The following is a 15,973-nucleotide window of genomic DNA, read 5'->3' on the forward strand; positions in this document are numbered from 1 at the left end:
ACTATCTTCATATGTTGGATTCTTTTTTCTTTTTGCTCTTATGGTTGGGTGTTTTTTGCTTCCTTGTACTTCAAATCTTTGACTTGATTCTTGGGATCCTTTAGTCTACTGTTGAATCTCTGTATATTATTCTTTATTTCAGTCAGTGTATGCTGAATTTCTGACTGATCCTTTTCCTTTTTTTTTTTGGCATTCTCACCAAGATCCTTGAAGGTCTCACTAAGTTCCTTGGAGGTTTCTAGAAGATTCTTGAGTAACCTTATAACTGTGGTTTTGAACTCTATATCCCGTATTTTGCTTTCATCCATTTCTTTCATTTGTGACATGTGCTTTGTCTCTGCATTCTGGCTGCTTCCCTGTGTTTGTTTCTATGTATTGGGTAGCCACTAAGTCTCCTTGAGTTGATAGAGTGGCCTTGTGTTGTAGGTGTCCTATAGGGCCCAGTGGCTCAGCTTCCCCAGTCACCTGAGGTGGACACTCTTGGTGCACCCCTTTGTGGGCAGTGTGCACAATCTTGTTGTAGTTAAGCCTTGATTGCTGTTGATATCACTGGGAGGAATTGACCTCCAGGCCAATTTGCTGTGAGGACCAGCTGTGTCTACAATGGAAGAGCTGCTGTGCAGGAGACAACCTTATGGGGCAGGACTTGCTTCAATGGGGCTTTGGTGCTCACTAAGTCTGCCCCTTGAGTGTGTCACTTATGAATGTGAAGAGTTGTAATCTGGTATGGTTTCACACTGACCACTGGGTACACTGGCTCTTGAATCTCCAAGGAGGTACAAAGCCAGCCACTGCCTGGGGGTCGCCCAGCAGGAGCTACAGAGGAACCTGCAGATTCCTCCTCTTTGTACTGGGTTTGGAAGTGCCCATACAAGGCCCAGCTGTGTAGCAAGGCAAGCTGCTGCCGCCGGATTGATTGCTTTGGGGCTCCCTGACCTAGCTGCTGCCTGTTTGACAGATTTTAGGCTGAGAAAGGACAGGCCATTCATATACAAAAGCCGATGTGCACAGCTTGGGTGGGGTTATAAATTGGGTGGGACAGGGTCTCAGAGAATCACCAGGGTGGAGCAAACAGCAATGGCTGCCAGTCAGCCCTGCACTGGAGAGTTCCCCATGCAGGAACAATGACAACTGCGCACACCTCTGACTGGAAGAAAGCTGCCCTTGCATTCCTGTCCCAATGCCAGACAGTCCAGTTTCTCCCCGTATGTGTCTGGGTCCCCCAGAGTTTTGCTGGGAACTGGAGTTCAGAGCAAGTGGGAGTTTGTATCTCCCTCCTAATTCAAAAAAATAGCGCACCTGGGTGCCAGCCCGTTCCATGCTTCTGCACCTCCTACCAGTCTCAATGCACTTTCTTCTTTATCTCTAGTTATAGAACTTCCACTCAGACAGCTATCCCACTGTTCTGGATGATAGTTGTTCTGTCTTTTAGTTGTAATTTTGATGTGGTTGTGAGAGGCAGCAAGTACAGGGGTTTACCTATGCCGCCATCTTGGTTCCTCCCCCCACATTGTTTCTTTATGTATTGTAATTTTGTCTGTTGGTATTTCGGACAACATAGACTTTGGGGATTGTGATTTTTACTCCTGAGGGTTGCTGTTTGACTGTTTTTGTTTAGTAAACTTGTCTGGACTAATTCTGTGACACCTCTATTTTTTTAAAACGAACTTCTTAATATTCTCTTTAAAAAAGAAAAATGCCAGTACCTTTGGCATTTGTTAGTAGTTCATTCATTATGTGCTTTCATTTAAACGTAAAAACCTGGGTCAATCCGCAGGCTGGAAGACAAGTACACATCCAGGCAACTAACACCTTTTCATTTTAAAAAATAATTTAAACAAAAATTACAAAGACCCTGTAACTTAAAAAAAAGAAAGATTTTAGTGCTCACCTGAACTGCCCTTCTCATGCACCCCAGGTCAGTTTGATTTTACTTGTCTGATTTTTCACAATTTGTCCCAGAGCGCGAGTGGCTTTAATTCTGACAGATGAGTGGGCATCTACCTGAGACCATGGCTGAAGGTCCAAGTCCAGTGGGGCTGTGAGGGCAGGCGGGTGGGTGTGTGGGTAGCGAGGTGTAGTCCTGACTTGGGATCTTGTGAATAGTGTAGGTAACTTAGCTCCCTGCCCTGGAGCATTCTGAGTATTGTATCCCGCCCCGGGGCACTATGGGTAGCGTAGTTCCAGCAGCAGGGCATTCTGGGTATTGTAGTCTCGCCCTGGGACAGTGTGGGGAGCGACCCACACGCCCCTTGGCGGAGCTTGGCGGTGGTGACTGTTCTCCGGGCGCGTGGTGGGCGCGGTAGGTTTGGCCGCCAGCTCAGGGGAAGGACAGTCGGGAAACCTGGGAAGGGAAAGCGTGGCAAGTGTCGCTCTGGCCCAGAGGTGTGATTTCTCAGGGCGGGGTAGGGGGCTGGGGTCTCAGCGTCCTGTCCTGTTGGGGCCTGGAATAATACGGGCGATTTGGGGAGCAGACGTGCCCAGAGCTGTGGGTTTGCGGCTCGGGCTTACTTCTGGGTATTCACGGGCGCGCGGCCAGGTGGTGCCCGCCGTGCTGGTGGAGGCGCTGCTTGGCCCCGCGGACCCGGGTTTGGGGGAAGCGTTGGCTTGCAGACTTATTTGGGGTGGGGCGTCTGAGGCCAAGCGACTCTGTTAGCGGCCTCAGGACGTTGCGGGGAGGTTGGGGTCCTGGCGGGGTCAGTATTCCTGCTTGCGTGGGGCTTCCCTGTGTCTGCATGGTTCCCGCCGGTGCGGGGCCCCTTCCAAGAGCCCGGGGTAGAGTAAGTGGAATGGAGCCCATGGGTAGGGAACCTCCCGCAAACCCCACGGGCGGCCGGCTGACCCCTGAATTACAGGGGCCGAGGGAGGGGGAGGCGGTAAGAATCTGTCCTTAAGTTTTTATTTGCAACTTTTCATTATGAAAACATTGCAAGCATGCCTAGATGTGGCCGTGAGGTTCCATGATTCATCGCTCAGATTCACTAACACCCAGAACCTGTCCTCTCCCCGCAAATCTGCAAGTGTGCGTCTCTGGGCCTTGTCTCCACCCAGGAGCCTATGCGAGGTCTGCCATCCGGCCTCTGTAGGGAGAGTTCAGATCCAGGTGCGCCTCTTTCTCACGGAATCTGTCCTCATTGTGGAAAAAGGTGCAACTGGCGTCTAGCACATGCTAAGTGCTCAGGAACGTTATTTGTGCGTTTACTAAACTCCACAGGCACATAGAAGATAATGTCATGCTAAGTGTTGACATGAGCTTAGAGCTGGCTTTTTCTAAAACCCACCCCCTGCCTCTGAGGGACATGGAAGCTTCCTGGTTCTGATAGTTTAGTGAAGACCCCCCCCCCCCCCCCCCCCCCCCCCGCTGCAGGCTTGGGGGTTTCCAGCCTGCCCTCTGGGCTGGGAGAGAATCCTTTGGCTGGAGTTGCCTCTCTCTTGCTCAAGTCTGCCCTGGTGCACCCCACGTCCCCCCATATCCAGGGGGATTGCCTGTTAGGGTGGGGAGAAGAGGGGTGGGGGCCTGGCAGCCCCTTCTCAGGTGGGCAGCACCCCCCTGTGTTCCTGTAGTGCCTTTGCCCACAACAGAGGGCTGCTTGCTTTGCTTGTCCCTGGTACCTGGGGTGTAGTTTTCCTCTGCGGCTCAGAGCTGCAGGTGGTTTCCCAGGGGCTTCCCAACTTCTCCAGGGCACTCATCCCGACCCAATGTTCTCTGGGCCTCGGAGCCCTGGCTAACCAAAGGTGGTGAGAAGTAGTGTTGGATCCTGTGCACTGCTTAGTTTATTTCCTCAGCCAGCCTTGTACATTAGGTAGTAGAATTCTCATTTTATAGAGGGAAATGGTATAGTAACTTTTACCTTGGAGCCAGCTGTTCTTTAACTTTCAAAGTTTTAATGAAAATGTAAAAGCAGGTGCTCTGCCTTTCAAATTTGTCTCTCGTGCATCTAATGTGATAAAGATATAACATTTGTTCCCTTTCTCCTGATCCTTTGTCCCAGTCCCTAATGACATTAACTTCTGTTGATGACAGTAATGACACTAACAGAAGGCAAGAATCAGACCAGCCAGTATTTGTAGTTTATCCCCTCTCCTTTTTTTTTTTATTTCTTTATTGATTAAGGTGTCACATATTTGTCCTCATCCCCCCATTCCCATCCCCAACCCCCACCCCGTTGTCCTTAACCATTGGTTAGGCTTGTATGCATGCACACAGTCCTTTGGTTGATCTCTCCCCCCTCCCCCCATCCTCCCCTACCCTCCCTCTGAGGCCCGATAGTCCGATTGATGCCTCCTTGTTTCTGGGTCTGTTCTTGTTCATCAGTCTATGTTGTTCATCATTTCCCCTAGATGAGTGAGATCATGTGTTATTAGAAATATACTTATAAGAACCGAATGTGAGACGAGCAATAATAGTTATGCTGACAGGCAAATGAATCAGTCTGTAGTAAGTTTCTTTCTGGACCAACAGTTCTTTTGAGACCCAATTTCAATGTCCACCAGTTCCTTATGTGTACATGTCGGCACTGACTTTTCAGCTCTGGATGGTGGACAAATGGTGGTAATGCAGGTCCGACACCCTCTGGTTTGGTCTCGCCCGGATGCAGGGGCGCGGCTTCACCTGGACTCAGGGGCGCGTGGCCTCACCCGGACCTGGGACCCAGCATCACCCGGGCCCCGGGGCACGTGGCCTCACCTGGACCCAGGGGCGCGGCCTCACCCGGATCCAAGGGCGCACGGCCTCACCCGGACCCGGGATCCAGCTTTACCCGGACCCAGGGGCGCGTGGCCTCACCCGGACCCAGGGGCGCGTGGCCTCTCCCGGACCCAGGGGCGCGGCCCCACCCGGACCTGGGACCCAGCCCCCCCCCCCGGATCCAGGGGCACCCGGCCTCACCCGGACCCGGGATCCAGCTTCACCCGGACCCAGGGGTGCTGGGCCTCACCTGGACCCGGGGGCGCACGGCCTCTCCTGGACCCAGGGGCGCGGCCTCACCTGGACCCGGATCCAGCCTCACCTGGACCCAGGGGCACGGCCTCACCCGGACCCGGGACCCAGCCTCACTTGGGCCCAGGGGCGCGTGGCTTCCCCCGGACCCAGGGGCACGCAGCCTCGCCCGGACCCGGGACCCAGCCTCACCTGGATTCAGGGGCATGCGGCCTCACCCGGATCCAGGGGCGCGTGGCCTCGCGCGGACCCAGGGGCGCGCGGCCTCACCCGGACCCGGGACCCAGTGGGCTTCGTCTTCTTGATCCCAATTCCTGTCGGTCAATTCCCTCTCAGCAATTCCTTTGGCCATTTTCTCAAAGCTCCGGGGCGGCTGCCGCGGAACTCGCTGGGCGGTGGGCTCGGCGAAGCTCCGGTGCGCCCTGTGCACGGTGGCAGGCTGGTTCAAGGTCGCTGCGGTGGCACTCGGGTCTGCAGTGGCGACCAGTCTCCGGGCGAGTGCACCTGGATCCGGGACCCAGCGGGGCCTCGTCTTCCCGATCCCAACTCCCATCGGTCAGTTCCTTCTCAGCAATTCCTCCGGCCATTGTTCTGGATGGTGTCTGCTCTGCTTTCCAGCCGTAGCTTCAAAATTGTTGTGGTAGGCAACAATCAGGCATCCGCCCCACGCCGCCATCCCGGTCCTCCAGAAGATTCCCAAGCAACCCTATAAATGTGGTTCTGAACACTGTGTCGTCCATTAGTTTACTTTCCTTCATCCCTTCTATTCGTGACCTGCTTCGGTGTCTCCACCTTTTGGCTGCCTCCCTATGTTGATGGAGTGGCTTTGTGTGGTCAGTGACCTATAGGGGCCGGTAGCTCAGCTTCCCCAATCTCCCTAGGGGGTCGCTCTTGGTACCCCCCTTTGTGGGCTGAGTGCAAAGTCTTGGTGTTGTTAAGCCTTGATTGCTGTTGGTACATTGGGAGGATTTGACCTCCAGTCCAATTGGCTGTGAGGATCAGCTGTGTCTACACCGGGAGACCACCTTATTCAACTATACTTGCAAAATTATAAAAGCCTCTGTGCTCAGCTTGGATGGGGCGGAGTTTCAGGGTGGAGCCTACAGCCTTGGCTTCCTGTCAGCCCCGCCCTATGAGGTTCCTGGGTCTCAGTGTCCCTCTGTACTCCCTGCAAACACCTCTGAGAGAAAAGCGCCCTGGAGCTTCGCCCGCCGCCAAACAGTCTAGTCTCTCCCCCAATGAATCTGGACTCCCAGATTCTCGCCCGGAACTGGGTTTCAGTGTAGTCGGAACTGGGGCTCAGCGCAGTCTGGCGCCTTTGTCTCCTTCCCACCAGGGCAATCCAGCGGCACAGTCAACAGACCATCCTCTGCTTGCATTCCCGTGCACACCTCTGGTGCTCTGCCCTTCGCCGCTCCTCTGCGTCTCCGCCTCACAGCCCAGGTTCCCCCAGCATGAGCCTGGCTTCTCAGGGTCTCACCCGGAACCGGGGCCCAGCGCAGCCAGAACTGGGGTTCAGCACGGTCCGGAGCCCCTGTCTCCTCCCCGCCAGGGCAATTCAGCGGCACAGGCAACAGTCCGTCCTCTGCGCGCATTCACGTGTGCGCCTCCGGAGCTCTGCCTTTTGCCGCTCCTCTGTGCCTCCGCCCCACAGCCCAGATTCCCCCAGCATGCGCCTGGCTTCCCAGGGTCTCGCCCAGAACTGGGGTTCAGTGCAGTCGGAGCTGGGGTTCAGCGCAATCTGGAGCTTTTATCTCCTTCCCGCTAGAGAACGCCGGCCAGGCCGTCAGCCGCCCCATCCTCTGTGGCTCCGTCGTCCCCGCACGCGCGCGTGCTCGTGTCTCCATACCTCAGGCTCCTACGGCTCCTCTGATTTTCCCTGTGGTTTTCTCTTTCCTTCTAGTTGTGGGTATTTCAGTCAGCCAGCTTTCCTGTGTTTCTGGATGATGTCCGTTGTGACTTTTAGTTGTATTTTTGAAATTGTTGTGCCAGGCTGCAGGTTAGGTGTTCAACCTATGCCGCCATCTTGGTTTCTCCTCCTTTTTTTTTTTAAAGAGATGATACAAACCCAGACTATTATGTAAGTGTTAAAGTGATAATTAAAACTAAAAACACAGAAGAAAACTCAACAGTCAGTCCTTGTTTTTTAAAATGCCTCTGAACTTTCATTTTGTATAACCAAGGAATAGGAGTCAGAGGCACAGGTTAGCCATGGGGCTGGCTGGGGTTCAGGAGGGGTCACTTAGATCTGTTTTTCTCTGTTTGTACCTAGAGACTGCCAGTCACATTCTTTTCCAAGGGCAATGAGGACTTTTTGACTCTTGCCAAATAATAAAAGAAGTTTTTATTTTTCTTTAGGAAGAAGATGGAAGAAACTGTGACTATTAAGTAAGTTACACTAAATTCTGCATGCTCCTTCCCAGAAGATAAATTATATGCATTTGTAATATCCCTCTTCTTTTAAGTTTTTTTCTACTTTTGGGGATGTGAATGGAGATGGGTTATTAAATGTAAAATTATGGAAATCTGACAATAAAGCCAAAGTAGTGAGAATACTGTGGGAGCACCTGTGTGCTCAGCTTCAGCAGTTGTCAACATTCTGCTCTTCGTTGTAGTTTTCTCTGCTGAAGTACTTTGCAGCAAACCTCAGATAACACTTTACGGGTAAATACTTCAGCATGCATCTCTTTTGTATAAGGACTTTAAAGAAAATGAGCTTTACACCACACACACACACACACACACACACACACACACACACACACACACACACCCAACAAGATTAACCCCAACTTATCAATGCCATCTAATATTCAGGCTGGGTTCCATTTCCCCAGTTGTCACAAAATGCCTTGCTACAGTTCAAAGCCTGCTCTCAACAGCCCAGGTGAGGGGCACGTGCAGGACTCTATTGGGAGTCTGCCTTCTGAATCCCCCTGCACTCTGCTCACCCATTCTGCCCCTGCCATCTCAATGGCAGGATTCTACCTCTTGGCACAAACTGCATGACCTCAGGATTCTTGCCTCCTTGAGTTTTCCAGATTTCCCAGTAATCTGATGAGCTGTTTATTAAGTCTTGTCCATTCTTTCTCCTCTTCTCCTTTCTCCTCACCTTTATGTTAGCTCAGCATATTGTCTTCCCCCATGTTCTAGTTCATCTACTTCCTGTTACAAAAAGGTCCTCCTCTCTTCATTGTGGGTTCTGAAGTCAGACTCTGGGGCTCCACTAGTACTGACTCTGTGACCCTGGGCATCTGCCCTCATTTGATGTCCCTCCCTTTTTCTCATCGGTAAAATAAGGCCTAATAGCAATGTCTGGGTTGGAGGGGGAAAGGTGATCTTTGGAAGGGGCGAGGGCACACAGTGAGTGCTCAGGGAGAGTGTGTTAGGTGCTGGTGAGTATCCATTCGGAACTGGCCCCCAAACAGCCTTTCCAGAATCATTGTCACCCTTCACTCCAACGGGACTCTGGTTGACAGCACAGGGGGATCTACTCCAATCCATGCGGTTTTATTCCCTCATGCCTTTATGCTTCACACGTTCACCCTTGTTAACTGGCTGAGATGGTTCTCCAATGCAAATTTCTGAATGTTCTCTGGCAGGATTATTCCCAGAGCACTTGTATGTGAGGACTTGAGGGCTTGCCTGGTGCATTCCGATGGTCTGACCGTCTCGCTGGTTGAGATAGTTCTCTGAGGGACCTTGTCTGGCTCCTGGCTCCTCCTGGGAGGATAATGAGGGGTTATCCTTTCTGCCTGGAAAGTGACATCTGTGGGGGGAGTGATGGAAACTCAAGTGGGAAAGGGGGTTGGGCTGTTATTTGGGAGGGCTGTGGGTGGCATGGTAAGAGGTGTGGAGCTGTGGTCAGGGGACCCACTGCAGGGTTTTGACCAGAGGAGGGTCATGATTTCTTCCTTCATTTATTGCCTCATCTCTCTGCTCCCATTTTTAGTGCAAGTCATCAAGAGATCCCTAGCCAGTTTGGCTCAGTGGAAAGAGCGCTGGCCTGCGGAACTCAGGGTCCCGGGTTCGATTCTGGTCAAGGGCATGTACCTTGGTTGCAGGCTCCTCCCTGGCCCAGGCCCTGATTGGGGCTTGTGCAGGAGGCAACCAATCTATGTGTTTCTATCACATCGATATTTCTCTCTGTCTTTCCCTCTCTTTTACATTCTCTATAAATCAATGGAAAAAATATCCTCGGGTGAGGATTAAAAAAGAAAAAGTCATCAAGGAAATTGTCTATACTTGATAAATGCAGTTTTTCTCCATCCAATGTCTAATTTCCAGATATTTTGGGATTTTTCTAGATAACTTATTATTACTTATTTCTTATTTAATTCCATTCAGGTCAAAGAGAAAGTATGTACAGTGTCAGCGCTTGTAAGTTGTGAGTTATTTCATGACCCAGTGTACTAGTATCTTGCCTTGCTGAATGTGCCCTGAGTCCTTGAAAAGAATATATTCTGTAGTTGTTGGGTGTTGTTCTAATACTATGTTAGCTCAAGTTGCTTGTTATGTTCAGATCTTTTATTTTCTAATTGTTTAGTTATTTTTATCAATTTATTTAGCAGTAGTTTCATCATTTTAGCAACTACTGTGACAAGGTGTTAAATTCTTCAAGTAGGATTGTGGAATTTTCTGTTTCTCCATTAATTCTGTTGTTGTTTTTTCATATATTTTGGAAGCACCATTATAAAATGCATATACATTTGCCTTTAGTATATTTTCTGATGAATAGACTCCTTTATTATCATGAAACATGTCTTTGTGTCTCTGGTAACACGCTTTGTTTTGAAATATACTTTGTCTGACATATTGCCACTCCTAACTTCCTATGCTTACTGTGTGCATGCTATGTCTGTTTCCACTGTTTCTAGATGTACCTGAGCTGTGTCTATATTTACAGTGTGCTTCGTGTAGACAGCATACGGTAGGGCCTTGCTTTTTTATCCAGTCTGACGGTCTGTGCTTTTCAATTAATTGGTGAGTTATTTCATGTAGTTATCAGTATGGTTAGATTTAGGTCTCTACTATTACTGTTTGTTTTCTATTTACCTCCTCTATTTTTTCTTCCTTTGTTATTGCTTCTTCCTTCATGGATTATTTTTTGGAATTCCATTTAATTTAATTTATTGTAATTTAGATACCTCGTAGAAGTGGAATGATGCAACATTTGTCTCTTTGTGACTGACATATTTCACTTTGCATAATGCCCTGAAGGTTCATCCAGGAAAAGGCAGGATTTCCTTATTTTCTAAGGCTGAATGACTCATATTTCATTTTATGTTTTTACTACTTTTTCTTTATCCACTCACCCTTTGATGGACATTCAGGTTGCCTCCACACCTTGGCTAACATGTGTATGTAAATATCTCTTCATGATCCTGATTTTTTCATTTCTTTGGTTATATATCCAGAAATGGGATTAATGTATCATATGATACTTCTGTCATTAATTTCTTGAGCAACCTCCCTCCCTACTGTTTCCCATAGTGGCTGCACCATTTTACTATTGTACCAACAGTAGACTAGGGTTTTTTCTCACATTCTTTGTAAAACTTATTTTCTGTGTGTGTGTGTGTGTGTGTGTGTGTGTGTGTGTGTGTGTGTGTGTAATGGCCATTCTAACAGGTAGAGATGGTATCTTTTTAAATATATATATATATATATATATATATATATATATATATATATATATTTGTATTGATTTCAGAGAGGAGGAGAGAGAGAGAGAGAGAAATATCAATGATAGGAGAGAATCACTGATGGGCTGCCTTCTGCACATCCCCCATTGGGGATTGAGCCTGCACCCCCAGCATGTGACCTGACTGGGAATCTAACTGTGACCTCCTGGTTCATAGGTTGAAGCTCAACCACTGAGTTACTCCTGTTGGGCTAGAGATTATCTTACTGTGATTTTGATTTGCACTTTTCTGATAATTTATGATGTTTAGCATCTTTTTATGTGCTATTGACCCTTTGTATCTCTTCTTTGGAGAAATGTTTATTCAAGTAGTTTGCCCATTTTTAGTCAGGTTATTTTTTTTTTAGTTAATGAGTTGTAGAAGTGCTTTTAATGTTCTGGATATTAACCTGTATATGGTATATGGCTTGCATCTATTTTGACCCATTCTGTACTATGCCATTACACTGTGTTGTTTCTTTTGCTGCCCAGAAGCTTTTAAGCTTAGTCTCATTTGCCTATATGTGCTTTTGGTGTTATTGACTATTCCATTGTCATTCCATTTTCCCTGTTTCCTTTTTATAGTTTTAGGCCTGGGTCTTAGCAATTTTAATAATTGCAAATAATTAACCTATTTATTAATTACCTTTATAGTTTTATTTATATTTTATTGATTTTTCCTGTTTATTACTTATTATCTTCTTGCTAAACTTTTGTCTTCATTCCTAGCTTCTTAAAAGGTGTGAGCTGGTTCTTGCCTGTTTTGCTCAGTGATTAGTGTTGGTCAAAGGCACTCAAGGGCACCTACCTCGGTTGCAGGTTCCCCAGCACCAGTAGGGGCTCGTGCGGGGGGCAACAAGTATCTCTCTCATGTCAATTTTTTTTCTCTCTCTCTCTCCCTCCTCTTTCCCTTCTACTCTCTCTAGAAATCAATGGAAAAAAATATCCTTGGGTGAGTATTTTTAAAAAAAAAGGTGTGAGCTAATTTTTTTTTTTTAATTAAAAAATTCCTCCTTTTCTGGTGCATTCATTTAAGGATATAACTTTCCCTTTAAGAACAGCTTCAGCTGTTGTATTACTTTGCTAGAACTGCCATTACAAAGCACCACAGACGGAGTGGCTTAAATAGCAGAAACTTATTTCATCACAATTCTGGAGGCTAGAAGTTAAAAATCAAGGTTTTAGCAAAGCTGGTTTCCTTTGAAGCCTTTCTTTGGCTTGTAGATGGCTTTCTCCTTTTGTTTACATCATCTTCTCTTTGGAAATCTCTGTTCAAATTCTTATAAGGATACCAGTATATTGGATTAAGGCCCACCTTAATAATGTTATTTTAACTTAATTACCTCTTTAAACAGCCTATGCCTAAATACAGTCATATTCTATAGTACTGGGGGATGAGGGCTTTTACATATGAATTCAATAGGGGACACACTACAGCCCATAACTCCATGCCACAAATTTGGTTAGTTGTGATATGTTTTGACATGTTGTATTTATTAGAATCATTCAGTTCATAACATTTCTTCATGTCTCTTGGAATATTTGTTTTCATCCATATCTCCTTTAGATCAGTATTGCTTAATTTCTAATTATGGAGGTCTTTCTAGATATCTCATTGTTACTGATTTCTACTTTTATTCCGTCTTGGGCAAAGAACATACTCTTTAAATGTAATCATTTGAAATTGGTGACTTGTTTTATATGCCTCAGAATGTCATTTAACTTGTGAAGAGTCTGTGTGTACTTCTGCACTTGGGTTTAGTGTTCTATAAATTTAAATATGATCAGTACTGCTTGATAGTGTTTTCAAACCTTCTATTTCCTTGCTATTTACTGTCAGTTTGTTTTTTCATTTACTGAGAAGTATAGTGAGTTTTTTAACTCTGATTATGATTTTTTTCACTCAGTCATTTTTTTCTTCAGGCATTTTCTCCTAATCTATAGTTTGACTTTTTATTTTCTTACCAGTATCTTACAGAGCAGAAGGTTTTAATCTCAACAGAAACCAATTTACCAATTTTTTTCTTTCATGGATTGTGCTTTTGGTGTCCTATCTGAGAAGACATTGACACACCCAAGGTCACCTAGATTTTCTCCCATGTTATCTTCTAGGAGTTATAGTTTCACATTTTATCTTTAGGTCTGTGATCCATTTTGAGTTAATTTTTGTGAAAGGTATAAGATCTGTGTCTAGATTCTTATTTATTTATTTATTATTTGACATGTCGATGTTCAGTTATTCCAGAGCTACCATTTATGGAGAAGACAATCTTTTCTCCATTGAATTTCCTTTGCTCCTTGGTCAAAGATCAGTTGACTCTATCTGTGTGGGTCTATTTCTGTGTTTATCATTTATTCCATTTATTTTATCTGTTTTTAATTTTTTTCAACTACAGTTTACATTCAGTATTATTTTGTATTAGTTATAAGTGTACAGAATAGTGGTTAGACAATCATATACTTTACAAAGTGGTCCCCTTGATATTTCCAGTACCTGGCACCATACTTAGTATTGCAATATGCTACACTTACATCCCCATGACTATTTTTTAACTACCAATAAATATTTTTATTTTTATTTTTGCCGTGGCTTTATAGTCAGTTGTGATATCCAGTTATGTCAGTCTTCTGCTTTTGTTCTTCTTCACTATTGTGTTGGCCTTCCTATATAGTCTTTAGAACCACTTTATTAATATACTCAAAGTAAGTTGCTGGGATTTTGATGATGGTTTTGTTGAATGTGTATAGACCAAGTTGGGAAGAGCTAATACCGAGTCTCTCTTTCCATGATGTGGACTCTCCTTTTCCATTTATTTAGATCTTCTTTGGTTTCTTTCAGCAGAGTTCTGTAGTTTTCCTCATCTAGATCTCATACAATTTAAAAAAAAAGATTTATACCTAAGTATTTCACTTTACTGGGAGCTAACAGAAATGTCCTAATGGTTTTAATTTCACATTCCATTTGTTGATGGCTGGTATATAAGAAAGCAGTTGACTTTTATATATTAACCTTGTATCCTCTGTCTTGATGTAATCACTTGTTCCAGAAATTTCTTGTTTATTCTTTGGGACTTTCTACATAGACAATCAGGTCATCTGCAGACAAAAGCAATTTTATATCTTCTTTCCCAATCTGTTTATCTTTTATTTCCTTTTTTTTTTTTTTTTTTGTCTTCTTACATTAGCTAGGAATTCTAGTGTGATATTGAGTAGGAGCGCTGAGAGCAGACATCCTAATCTTGTTTCTGATCTTAGCAGGACAGCATCAAGTTTCTCATAATTAAATATGATGCTAACTGTAGAGACCCGGTGCACGAATTCATGCACAGGGGGGGGGGGGTCCCTCGGCCTGGCCAGCAATTGGGGCCAATCGTGGAGCCAGCCGGCCAACCTCCCACAGTCCTTCCCCCAGCCAGCCGGCGGGAGGTTGGCCGGCTGGACTCCCCCCTCTCCCCCCCCCATTGGGGGAGGAACTGTGGGAGGTTTGGCTGGCTGGGGGGAGGGACTGTGAGAGGTTTGTCAGCGGGGAGGCGGGGGGGGGGGGGGGGGGGGGGGCGGGAACCACAGGAGGTTGGCTGTGGGAGTGAACTGAACTGGTTGCGTCATAGCAACCAGTCAACTGTCGACTGTTGAGTTCAGTCATTCGGTTGCTTAGGCTCTTCAGAAGGGGATGGGCGATGGTATCCCACGTGGGACAGGCCTCCCTCTTAGTGAGAGGTATGCCTTCCATACCTCCCCTCACTCGGGCTGAACTGGGATGCTCGATGGGACCTCTCTCCTAAGCATCCGCCCACTGCTCTTCTCTTTCCCCAGCTCTGCCTGTGCCACTTGACTCTTCTCTAGGAAGAGCACTCAGCGACCAGGAATATGGCTCCAGGGCTCCTGACAGCCGGGGATAAGGTGAGTCCTGAAATTTCTTTCCAGCTCTTGCAGATGGCCCCATTGCCTGTGCTTGCCCTAATACCTTGCTAGTATCAGGCAATACCCAACCCTGACCTTGGAGGTGTGGCCCATCTTACCTGGAGCCTTTTCATTCACAACTCAGGAATTTACCAAGTAGCAAACTTTGATTGCAGTTAAATTAAAAATACTGGACATTGGTGCTTAAGTGCCCAGTGACTCCCAGGGCCTAATAAAGTGGAGGAACGCTGTCGAGAGAGGAAGTGACTGTGCCTCCTCTGCCTCCCTCTTCCCCCCCATGGACTTGGCAAGTTGAAGAGCTGAGGGAAGGCATTTCTGTTGAAAAAGTCTGGAAGCATAGTGTGTCCCAGTCTGGGTGACTCACCATATGGGAAGCTTGGAGCTGCCAGTGACCTTGGGTCACATCAGTTTTCTGTGTAGAGGGAAGGGTGCTGAACTGATTTTGTTTGTGACTCAGATAGATTTAGTTTGACTGGACCCGTGCTTTATATTTAAATGAGTTTCCACAAATTGGAAGATTACACCTAAAGGTCTGGATTGCCAACTTCTCTGAGAATAGATTATTTCCAACTTTCTCTGAGAATAGATTATTTCCCACGGTCCTACAGCTACACTCTTGGGCAGATGGCTAGTGGCTGGAGACAAACAGCATCTCCACTATGTAGTCATGCCCCTTCACCCCAAGGCCGAGTGCCTGCTTCACTCACTCATTACTTGCCCGGCCCCTGAAGGCTTTGCCTTCATCTCCTCTGAGCCTGGATGGAGACAGTTCAAACTCCTGAAAGCCAGGCTGAGGAGTATGGACTTGAACTTGGAGCAAGATGGGCTTTGAAGGATTTTGAGAAAGAGTTTGTCATGTTGAAATCAAGGATTTGGAAATATATAATGGAATGGATAGAAAGATGTTCTAATCTCTCAGGCAGCATGGGGGCTTGTCGTAATCAGATGCAGTTAACATTTACTGGCCACCTGAACAGATGCTGTGGGCACTCTGTGCTGTTATACCAGTCACTCAACGTAGCGTCACTGTGCTTATTCAGAGTTGTATTGCCTGTTCTATAAAGAAGGCAGATTTTTTTTTTTTTTTGCAAGAAGATCTAAACTTCATGTTAATACTGGGCTCATATGGTAGATATTTGCCTATTACTGTACAAGTTAAAAATCTTTGGTTTTGATGTTATCAGACATCATTGAGAGTTGTGTGTCCCTCAATTGTCAAATCTTTTATACCTTTGAGAAAAAAATGTGTATATAGTGTATACAATTCAGAATGTTCCCTAATGTAAGAGGGAAACTTTTCTTTTGTACGTTTCACTTTACCATTTATAGTGTTAATAGAGAAGCATTCTTGGCCAGAATGAAATGCTGTACCAGCTTACTTTCCCCAGACCTACTCTGCCACTTCCCATGGGACCCTTAGCATACCCTGA

The 15,973-nt window shown here is 46.4% G+C and overlaps 1 protein-coding gene across 2 annotated transcripts in view; it reads left to right on the forward strand.

Annotated features, from left to right (window-relative positions):
* The first annotated feature begins 2,330 nt into the window (after positions 1-2,330).
* ZNF169 (zinc finger protein 169) overlaps positions 2,331-15,973 on the forward strand; it is a 38,449-nt gene continuing 24,806 nt past the window's right edge. The window contains exons 1-3 of one of the 2 annotated variants that reach the window (XM_079790933.1): positions 2,361-2,385; positions 7,298-7,327; positions 14,436-14,522. In XM_079790933.1, coding sequence (XP_079647059.1) covers positions 14,490-14,522 — 33 coding nt within the window. In that variant the 5' untranslated portion in view covers positions 2,361-2,385; positions 7,298-7,327; positions 14,436-14,489. Of the gene's footprint in view, positions 2,386-7,297; positions 7,328-14,435; positions 14,523-15,973 lie in introns of both variants that reach the window. The other variant, XM_079790932.1, reaches the window with a different exon arrangement.

This window comes from Cnephaeus nilssonii (assembly GCF_951640355.1).
Source record: "Cnephaeus nilssonii genome assembly, chromosome: 14".
Classification (NCBI taxonomy): domain Eukaryota; kingdom Metazoa; phylum Chordata; class Mammalia; order Chiroptera; family Vespertilionidae; genus Cnephaeus; species Cnephaeus nilssonii.